At 37.0% G+C, this 11,844-nt stretch overlaps 1 protein-coding gene across 1 annotated transcript in view; it reads left to right on the top strand.

The window, feature by feature from the left end:
- Nucleotides 1–11,786, top strand: part of LOC111087360 (NADPH oxidase 4-like) — a 14,064-nt gene extending 2,278 nt beyond the window's left edge. Inside the window, exons 2-4 of the mRNA XM_022393733.1 lie at nucleotides 826–903; nucleotides 9,178–9,275; nucleotides 9,570–11,786. Of these exons, the coding sequence (XP_022249441.1) occupies nucleotides 826–903; nucleotides 9,178–9,275; nucleotides 9,570–9,690 (297 nt within the window). The 3' untranslated portion in view covers nucleotides 9,691–11,786. The remainder of the gene's footprint in view (nucleotides 1–825; nucleotides 904–9,177; nucleotides 9,276–9,569) is intronic.
- The last annotated feature ends 58 nt before the right edge of the window (nucleotides 11,787–11,844 follow it).

Consider the following 11,844-nt stretch of genomic DNA (forward strand, 5'->3'; position numbering starts at 1 on the left):
AATCCTTATTTTGACTTCACTAAATGTAACTCTAGGTAACAGCATGGAGCCAAAATAGGGGTTTGTAGTTTGAGTAAATAATATCTACAGTATCTCCAGCCTTGTTTCCTTACTTTCTTATGATCCCTTTTTATAGGTTTTTAAATTCCCAATTTTTATTTATCTTGTTGTATTATTTTAATTGAAAAGAGGGAATGATCACCTATATCCTACTTTCTGTTTGCCTTTCATTCCAATGGGTTTGTTATCAAAAGTGTGTATAAACTATATGTATTATGAACATAATTTTATACTTCAGAAAGGAACTTTCATTAACAAAAACCGTATATATATATAATAATTCAATGTTAATAGTTACAATGTATGTTAATTTTTGTATGTAAGTAATTTGTCTTTAATATAGGGCTAAACTAAAACATACAAACTGAAAAGGTATTTATTCACCAAGCTGTAGTCTTTTAATTTTCCTGTTTTGTATTAAAATGCTAATAAAAAAAAAGTTATAAGGAGAAACTATTTTATTTTCCTAACAAGTTGTATTAATTTCATCCCTCTATGGCTCTGAATGGACAATCGATATGTTAATATTTACCTTATACGGCTTGTAGTCATACCTAGTTGTGTGTGTGTGTAAACAATGAAACAAAACCAAACTACTGAGAAAAAAATACTTAATTAATCCATCATTTGTAATTTATGTAATCAGAGGTTTTTTCAAAGAGAATATACAACAATAGTATTGTTCTTAGAAAAAAACAGCTTTTATTTGTTTTTTGGTCCTGTGAGTTCATACTGTACATTACATATTTTGCTCTTGTGTAACAGATGTGGGAAGAGAATCGTCCAGATTTCATAGACATTCAGCTATACCTCACACATGAACACAGTAAAGAACAAATGCAGGTGAGAAGAAAGTGTTAGATGCTCTAATAGTTTATTTATAGCAAACCTACTAGCGCTGTCCGTTACTGTCCCTATTTTGAAGACAGCCAGTCAGCAGCATTCTATCACCCATGCTACTTTTTTACTTTTAGGCTTGGTAGGTATTTAGGTTACCAATATATCTCATTCTCCGGAGGGGAATGAAATATAACCAGGGGCGGTCAGAAACATTTGTTTCTCTTCACCCCACTACATAACTAGGTATACGTGGCCGAGGCTTTTACGGTTTAAACGTTTACGTAAAGAAGTTTATCACTAATATTTTTCAAAATGAGATTCTCACGCGCTGAGGGAAAAGCTGATGGGAGACGTGGCTAAGCAGAGTAAGACGGAGAGCTTCATTGAGTTGTTTTCTTTTTTTCTTTATGTCGTTCCTACCGCCGCACAGGATCGTTCGATGGTCACGTGGCGTTGGTCGCTCGCCAAGCAGAGCAGGGAGATGCAGCTTCAGTACGTCCGTTATAGATTGAGATAAAACTAAGGTTAAATACTGATAGTTGGCTACCAATTTATTGCTGATTATTATTTTGATTCACATTAGTGGGTTCCATTTACATTTGCTTTAAACGTGGGACGGTCCTTTTCAGGGCTGGGTTCACAGGATCCAAAGCATAAGGAAAAAATTTTGTTGTGGGGGAAACGGGAGTACCCCGAGAAAACCCACTTCCACTGGTAGAGCACCGAATATTCTACTCTACCAGTGCCCGGCTACTGAGTTGACTACAAATCTTATAATGCACCAACTGTTGAAAGTGAAAGGAATATTTTGTATTACTGCACAAATTTGAGCCTGACTTACTAGCTCCAAAATCCAGAGTTTGACTATAGGGTTAACTTGCACCCAGCAGCTTAACATAAGGAATTATTTGTATAGTGCTGAAGTTAGTTTAGTATTATCTGGGAAGTTGGGGTAACTAAAATTAAGTTATCCTAGTTTGATTTAGGATTTAGCTTGAAGTTACCTCAAACATAGTAACATAAGAAATGTTGCATGTGCACAACACTTTGTAAACACAATCACTTGCTACATGTGCTCTAGTTACATAATCATCTTAATTATAATGAAATCTCATTTTATTCTAATCATAATCTTTATTCAAGTTATTGAATTTTAAGACAATGTTTGTGGAGGTTTCACCCTTAAACTTATTTCTTTCTGTGGACTAATAGTAAGACATACAATAATCTAATTTAGGAAAGTGGATGTCTGGGTTGTACTAAACTGAGCCAATTTTTCTATTCCAGGTCATTAACTCTATAGGGTATGATCATTGGTTTGGTTAAAAATGTATGTCCCTGAAGGTGCAAATATTGAAAATGCTGCTTACAAGAAAGCTTTGTAAAGAATTTTTCCAATATAAATTAAACAATTTTTTTGTTTTAGACTGTGGCTTGAAATACTACAATTCTATTGAATTTTGACACTTTCTACAATCAGAATATCATTTGGGAAAACAAATGACTGCCCGTTCATTGTGCATAAATATAAAGCAGAAAATAAATATACAAAAACAATTATATGTATAAGTGTAAGAGTAATTCTTACAGATCCATGTAAATTTCTGTGTATGTCTTGTTCAAGTTCAACAAAACCCTTTTTCTACTTCAAAATTTTTAAATCATAAGTTTCATATAATGCAACAACACTAAAATCATTTTTCAGAGTATTGTTTGTTGTTTTATGCTAATAAAAATGTTACATGTTAATATTTATAGGAAATCTGCATGCAGTACGCATGTTCTTATATAAGCTTTGAATAACTTTGTTGTGTAATTTTCTAAAATTTTGTTTACAAATTCAACATGTTGTTGAGTTTGATAATTCTCTTAACAATGTAAAAACATGGATGACAAATTCAGAATACTGAAGGGGCTGTTAACAAGTTTATAAACAAAGTTGACTTGTTAAAACGCTAGAAGGGGGGGGGGGCAAGTAACCACAGTATCAATATTGTCGGTGATGGTTTTAGTGCTCAACTATTTGATTTTGTAATAAGAATGTGAATTGAGTGAAATAACATTATGCAACAACCCTCCACCAATAGACGTGCCTCATACACGTGATTCCCTCTTTGCTATTCTACCTAACCATCACTTAGAGTTTAGGCAAAAAACTAAGCACTGGTAGACAGTGGGGAAGGAATGGTAGGAAGTGTGAGTGGAAATACTTGTCGGAAATATATTTTCAGTGAGGAAAATTCTAACATCCAACAAGGCACGTTAGTTCTGCTCACATACATAGCTAGAATCCCACAGTGAATAGGTGGAATTAACAGTGCAAGGGAGAAAAAGAGAAGCATCCTCCAAAAGTGTCCAAAGGACAACCCCAAAGCGGGAACCCTCAAAGAAGAGGATGATATGTGGAAGACCTCACCACTTCTGTACCAGATATACTCGAAACCCAGACATGGAAAAGGTGAGAGTGAGTCGGACATACAAAAATGGGTAAAAAAAGGGATGTGCCCCAAAGTCTGAATAGCTAGGGTGCAACAGACCATACGTGGCAAGTCATCTGTGTCCAAAATTCTCTAGCCAGGAACTGATATCCATGCGGGGGTAGAACAAGCATCATACTGTCTTCAGCTTAGGTTCCAGCCAACGGGAGGGAGAATTATCATCACCAATCAATGAACAGGGAACATATGATCAGAATGAGATACAGATATATCCCTCTCAAATCAAATATACTAAACCAGTTACCCCAACACAGTACAATCGTTGGCCTATAGACAGAGGAGGAAGAAGAACAATGACCAAGTGAACCCATTGTGACCCACAACGCATGTGAGGACATATATTGATTGATTCATCTCTAAGTCCCAAACTCAACTTCTGGGAACCAACATCCATGCAGGGGTAGGATGAGGGATCCCAATCGATTGGGTGAACTGCCTTAATGCCAGCATACTACATATGCGAGTACATCCTGTTGAGTGGTTCACTTCTAAATCCCAAACTCAACTGCTGGGAATTGACATCAAAATAGAGGTAGGATAAGGGATCCCAATCATATTATTTGTGTGATAATATATGGTGAACGGTTCAGCTCTACATCCCGAACTCAATGGCTGGGAACTAAAATTCAGGCAGGGGTAGGATGAGAGATCCCAATTATGTCTACACCAGCAGAACATCATCTCCATACTCTCAAATGAATGGATGCATTATTTTTATATTGTATATTTCATGTTCAGGAGGAAATCTCCATGGTCCACCACCCCAGCAGCTTGGATCTGGAAACTGGTAAGGACTCTCTTATTCCACTGGAAGAAATGGGGAGTAAATGCAGTGGAGAGTCCATAGGAACATTCATACCGGAGACAGTGCAATGGGTGACCAGGAAACCCTATACTGAAAAGCAGACTAAACCTGATCTATTCAATCTAAGGAATGGCAGGGATGGGCAACTGTCCCTTTCTGCTTTACCCAGGAAGTCCATGGGTGAGTACAGTCCGGAATGGCCATACTTAAGAAGCAAATATATTGTGAGGAATAACCTACAAGCAAAAAATGCGGAACACCCCATCACTGCTATATTACAGCACAGTGTGCATTTGATGGCCATGGATTTGTTTGTTTGTTTGTAGTTATGCACAAAGCTACTATCGGCTATCTGTGCTCTGCCCACCACTGGTATCGAAACCCGGTTTTTAGCGTTGCAAGTCCACAGACATACCTTTGTGCCACTGAGGGGCTTAATGGCCTTGGAAGAAAAATAAAATCAACATGGCCTTTCAGCGGACATTTGAGTACCAACCTAAGTAAGTGAAGTATACATGGCCAGGCATCACTTGCCGCAGAGTGGGATCCAGATCAAAATATGGGATAGGCCCTTGAAAAAGATAAATAAGGAAAAAAATGAAAACTGACCCAGGTATAGTTGCACCAAGGTCTGAAGAATGGAAACAGGTGGAAGAAACAGCAACAAACTGCAGATACTGAGAGATGAAAGTATGCAGAGTAGTCCATATAACCACTTTAAGAATTTTCTTCAATGGACGATGCGGATGAGACACCAGAGGAAAAGTGAGGTGCCTAATCAGGTGGGCAAACAACCAGAATAACTGATAGGAAGAAGGATATAGGAAGAATAAGCCAATTAAATTAAAGCCAAACTCAACTGGAAGGGTGGAAGGAGATAGAATATGAACAGAGGATAGTTGCCCAGGGATGAATGTACAGGAACAGTTATAATGGAAGGAAGCCATGCGTGCGATATAACAATGAAGAGCATGAACAGGACCTAGCAATCCATTCAGATCATACTGGGAATAGAGGTGAAAAATTGAAGAGAAGGAGGAATTACCTACTTCCCCCTCCAAGCTGCCAAATTTTTTTGGAAGGAAGGATCAATCTGGGTAAAGGAGAAGATAGGAGGAATAATACAGAGTACGTGAAACGTTGATGGCAAACAAATCTGACTAATGACATAAAAAGGTCAAAATGAGAAGGAAATACACTTCAAGGGATAAATGAAACATGGAACAAGAAGACAAAAGTTTCAAACAGAGGTAAAGTGAGGCAATGAAGCACTACATTAACATTCCAATCTGGAAGAGTGGCATGCCATGGAGGGCAACTAATCCAGAAGGAATGTAACAGGAGGGACTAGGTATGGGATAAGGCCGCCCCATAACCCATGATTGAGGAGACCAAAGTCCTCTGATCAAATAACCAAGTGAAGAAAATTGTCATAACAGGACAAGTAGGACAAGCAGGGGAGAACTCCTGGCCCAAAGACCAACGGTAGAAGACATTCCACTTATGTTGATAAACCTCCATGGAAGAAGGTCAAACAAAATGTGCCAACAATGAAGCTACTTGCTGTGATAAACTGGATTTTTTCACCAAGGACCAGATGTGAAAACGAAGAGAAGGAATGGTGGGTTCAACTACCTGGGACTGAGGCAGTGGTGGAGTAGATTGGATCTGAAGCAGCCATGGAAACCAAAGCTGAGCTGGTCAGTATGGTGCAACCAGAAGGACCTGACACAGAGTATAGTAGAGTAGATGATAGAAATCACCCTGGGAAGAAGGCAGATAGGAGGATAAACAAAGGAATTTGTCTGTCCAATCCTGACTGAGTGCATTGTATGAGCAAGTGTATGAGGTACTGGAGACCAAAACTGAGGTAACTTGGTATTGTGGATAGTGTCAAATGCATCCAGGTGCAGGGTACCCACCTGAGTGCACAACCATTGGAAAACCTGAGGATCTAAAGACCACTCTGTTAATAAATTTCATCAGGGCAGAAAGACGATCCACAATCAGGTTGAAAGCACCCAAAACATATACCAAGAGATGAAAATCTTGTGAGTGGGCCCAAAACAGGAGATCCAATGTTCGAGAACAGATGCCTCCTTGGTGATTGATGTATGCCACAACCATAGAATTGTCTGTATGGATCATGATTGAGTGCAAGAGGAAGAAAATGATCCAAAGCCCACTGGACAGCAAGCAGCTCTAGGATATTGATATGGTAAGACCTCTCTGTCATAGAACATAGACCTGAAGCAACTTGGTGCTTGATCCATGCCCCCAGCCATGAAGCATCTATGAAAAGATGTAAATCTAGATGAGAGGGAGGAAGCAGAACTCCCCCCTAAGTGTGAGTCTTGTCCAGCCACCAATGCAAATCAACAACAAGGAAAGGAAGAAGGGTAAGAGGAACATCCAAGGGATCCCACAAAAGGTTCCATTGATCATGAAGAGTCCCCTGTAGGGATCTCACATGAGCATGACCCATGAGGATAAGTGCTACCATAGAGGACCACATCCCCAAAAAGAGATAAAACCTTGTAACCAATAAGAAAGGGAAAGTAAGGGCATTGATGACTGCCAGCTCCACTGAACAGAGTCGAAAAGGATAAGGTTGGGGCCGAATGAGTTAAGTGTTGAACAAAAAACCCAAATGGATAAGAAATTGGGTAGGAGCAAGAAAGGATTTCTATATCATGATCAACCAACTCTGAAAGAAGCAGACGAGTGTGTTGGGTGGACTCTAGTTTAGAATGAGCCAAGAAAAGCCAGTCATTCATGTAATAGTTGAAGCAAATTCTTGAGTGTGCATAAGTTCAGCAAAAGCCTTAACCACCTGATAGAAGACATATGGAGCTGTAGCAAGCCTGAAAAGAAGAGCGCAAAATTGATAAACCACCCTGTGATGAACAAACCAAAGGTAGTGTCTTGATATGGGAGTATTAAGATAAGCATTCAAGACATCAACCTTGGTCATACATAAACCCAGAGAAAAAGCCCATCTCAGAGTGAGAAATGATTCTATGATAAAACAAGGTAGCACCAAGAAGGGATTGAGGCATGACAGATCTATCACAGGCTGTCAGTCTTTGGTTTTATTGGGGACCACAAACAGCCTGGAATAAAACCTTAGAGAAGGGTTTGATGGCATGTTGAGAGAGAAGATCTTGTACTGCCTCTTACAGATGCTGACATGTGGTAGGATCCCAAGGGAACAGAGGAGGGGAGAGGAAATAGATGACAAGTCCCTCTGATAGAACCATAGATCCCTTGCAAAATCTTGTCATAGATGAACAAACTGGGATAAACATGCCCCCACCAGACTGAAACCCGATACTGTTGGTGAAGTGGCACTCATCCTTGAACAAAACGATGAGAGGCAGATCCCCTTATGGAACAGGTAAGGGTTGGGAAGGAGTAGGACAGGGAACAGATATAGGGGATTGTCAATGCTTTGTGATAGATAAACAATCAACCATTGAGGAAAGAGTCGACTGCTGTCTCTCAGATTCCACCCGTGATTCCAAAGTTGCCAGAAGGTCTCCAAAGATCGACTAATGGAGAAAAGGAGTGAGGCGTAAGTCTAGAAAAAATGGTAAATGAACGTGGGACAAAACTGCATCTTTCCCCAAAAGATCCCAACAACAGAGGAACCGTGTATGTAAAGAAAGAGCCAAAGTCGACAAATGTGCCAACAAGGAGGTAATTAGGGCAAATGTATCTCCCAAGAAACCTTCAGGATCATGGTGGATCGCCTCAGAGAGAAGATGGATGGTGCACGAATACTGTAGGATAGGCGTGAGGGTAACAGAAAGGTGATAAAATTACGCATAGGAAAAAAGAACAGGACAATCAAAATCTGCCCCCCCAAATGAGTAAAATGGTTTCCAAGTGTTGCAAATCCAGTAATGGAAAATTGGCTGGATGGTAGGCCAGAGCAAACTGGTCCACAGCCCACAGATGGAGAGGCATGCTTGCACCATCACATAACTGAGATATAAAATTTTCAGCATGAACCCCAATATCAGAAGAGGGTGGAAGTACAAAATACTCAGAGGAAGGTGTATCATGTAATAAGGAAGGTAGAGGAATATAGGAAATCGGGGAAAGGGATAAAACAGAACATACCTGTGAAATCATATCCAAAAAGGCCATATTAGGCCTAAGAGAACCCACAGGAGTAACCAGAGAAGATATAGCAAATTCAGGTGGAGGAAAAAAGCTGTCAAAACCATCATCATCAAATAACGATCAATCTTTCGATGAATAATTTCCAATAATTCCAAAGTCAAGTTACCCCCACTTGAAGCCTGAGTAAATGTGTGGGTAGAAAGTACAACCTCTGACATGGAACATTCATTTCAGAATTCATAATGTAAACCAAACACAACTGTGCTGGTAAACAAAGACAAACGCTGAAAATTAATTTCCGTAACTGGGTTTCAAAAGTGAAATAATTCCACTATGAAATATTAAAATAGAAATTAGAGGTTGTAAACTAGAAATAAAAACTACAAAAATTCAAACTGAATTTGAGAGAGCACTAAAGAAAATGTATTAATACAAGTACTGCCAAACGAGAAGTGATAGTTAGATAGAATAGCACAGAGGGAGTCACATGAGTCATGTGTGTGAGGCATGTCTACTGGTGGAAGTTTCTCATATGATAACTTGTATGTGTGAATCAGTTAAACCATGTGAACTGAGAGGGTACGTAGGAATAAAAGGCTTGTGATGTACGAAAAGTTTTTGCCAAATAGAGGGCAGCACTGAATGAGGATAGCTAAGTATGTAAGCGGAAGTAAAATACCTTGTCAGAAGTTCAATAATTCTCTTGATGCTTTACTTATGTGTCTCAGAATTGCTCAGTAGAGATGAAAACATTGATTATATCTATTACAGTCCACATTTGTTTGCAGTATGTCTTGCCATCCCTGAAGCTAAAACTTTTTTGACTAATTATTTTAATTTGCACAGAACCTTTTAGGAAAATATCCTAATCTGGTACACAAAGTTTGTCAAGGTCATCCTGACTGGTACAGTTTGTTCAGAGAATGGATAGATTTGTATAAAGGGTAAGTTATTAAATAATATAAATTATGCAATTCTCACTCATACCAGCAGTTGCCTATGTTGTACTGCACTGAGTTACTAATAGCGAAATGTAATGCATATGTATTAAACAAAAATTAAAATTTACTAATAGTACTACTTAAACATTCAACAACCAATAAGAGAAATGCTTTTACAATTATAGCTGTATTTAATAACATTTAGTAGATTTCAAAGCCAAACAAATTGTGTGAAAATGATGTCTACATACATAACATAAAGATATACCACTTGTGTGATTTATCTTCTCTCCACAGGACAGACGTGGGTGTGTTTTGTTGTGGGCCACATGCACTTCGGCATCAATTAGCCAGTTTGTGCAGGAAGGCCAACTTGTGTGGCTGTAAGTTTACTTACAAACAAGAATCGTTCTTCTGATCCAATGGATATTTCATTAAATTACTTTATTGGTTCCTATTACAAGTATGTAAGTCCTAAGTACATCAAGCGAGTTACTATGAATGATACTGATGTCACTACAGAAAATATACTACCTCTTTAATCATAGTTATATAAAGGCATCTTAAGTTTATAAATGTCAACAAATATCCTCTCTTGTTCTATAAGAAAAGTCTTCAGAATTTTGGAAGACTACAATGAGCTATGATAGATAAACATGTAAAATGAACATCAACTTTTTTGTCCCAATGTAGTATGTTGATTTACTTTGGATCAGCATTATAGTTAATTGAATATATATATATATATCTACATCATTCAAAAAATATTTTAGTTAGTTGGAATCACTAACTTAGTTCTAAATTTTTATCACTGGTCCATGACAAAGCTAAATAAAATTTAATACTATTTTTTTCTAGTTTAGAGGAGAGTGGAAGTTACAAAATGGAAAGTTTTTTCAATTTTGAATACTGTCTATTAATTTTGGACAGTACACGTAAGAGAGTGGATGACTGTTGGGGTAATATTTGGTAATGTTAACATAAACAGCTCTACACAAGGTACCTTTAGAAAGGTGATAAAAAAAATCCAATAAATTGTGCTAAGCTGTAACTTTATACTCTAAATCAAAAAATAAATAAATAACTACAGCAGACTATCTATGTGGTCTGAGGAGGATGGTAACTTTTGAATAAGTTCTGTTCTTTGGTACATATGTATAACTAGTATCATTAGGAAGGGAAAATCAAATACCATCTCATCGTTTATCATTAACCTTCATTATAGGTAGATATTCCATAGAATAGTCAACAAAAAAAAGGTACCACTGTCAATTGAGAGTGTACATCTTTTGGCCAAAAATTGAATATCTGTAGACAAAGATTCATCTCCATAGCAGGCACTACTGTATAATGGAGAAAAGATCCTACCAAATTATCTGTGTTGTAGCTTTATACATATTTGAGCATTAAACAAAAAAATATTATTACATGATTACTGCATGCCTATTGTTAGAACAAAGTTTATTTGAGCCTGCACACTAACTTATAAGAGCATATTTTATTTTAAATATCCTGGATTATAAGTCTTACTCAAACAAGTGCCAAGAGTTTTGCTAGTTGAAATAAACCTTTGAATGCAAAAAATGTTAAACAGACTTGTCAAATGATTTAAAATTAAATACATATATAATAGTAGTATTATGGTCTGGACTATTCATATAGAACTTAATCTTAACAAGTATTGGGTTTTCTTGTTGTAATTTACTAACAATCTTCCCCAAGTGTTTCAATGGTTCACAAATGGCATGCATTATTCACTCTTATGTACAGAAAAAAAGGTTGTTTACATTTTGGAGCTGAATATGTAGGTAAACCCGAGATGATTTTTACTTTTTAAACCCTTGTCTTTGTATTTCTTTCAAAGAAACTGTTAACAACTGCAAATGTTTTATGTGCTTTAAGTATTAGTGCCCTGAACAGAAATGAGGTGTAGAAAAATTAGTTACTTTGTCTTATAACATTTTTTCAGTAATTAATCTGGAATCCCATAAGTCATATCTAACTGTAATAGGATGTGTGTGTATTGTTTTGTAGTAACTCGCAGCTATATTTCAAATAATGTTACTTAATTTTCTGTTATTCATAGCCAAAAATAGTTGATTTTTTGCTAGAAGCAAATTTGTTAAACTTTACCATCCTTACTTTGCTAAATGTCCTGGTATGTTTTATATGAAGCATTACTGTAGCAAGTTTAAGTTATCAACATGAGTTGCTCCTTCAATTTTTGAAATTATACAAGTAAAATAAATGTCCGATAGAGGTAACAAGCTCCAGTTCTTGAGTAATAGCTTTTATAAATGAACTCTTCCCCCTATAGTTTATGAATGATCAGTATGCTTCTTCTAGAGGCAAGAAATTAAGTCTAAGAAGAATGTCTATTATTACCCATTGTTTTATCTCTTGAATATTTTACAGTAAAGTGTCTAATGACTAAGAAATTATTTTATGATAAATTTTTACTTTAGCATTATAGTCTTCCAAGAAAATTAACATATTTGCTAATTATACCAATTCATATCTTAAAATAACCAATACTATTCATTGTTTTAATATATAGTGAGAACATGTGATT

Source organism: Limulus polyphemus, unplaced genomic scaffold (genome assembly GCF_000517525.1).
Source record: "Limulus polyphemus unplaced genomic scaffold, Limulus_polyphemus-2.1.2 Scaffold2053, whole genome shotgun sequence".
Taxonomy (NCBI): domain Eukaryota; kingdom Metazoa; phylum Arthropoda; class Merostomata; order Xiphosura; family Limulidae; genus Limulus; species Limulus polyphemus.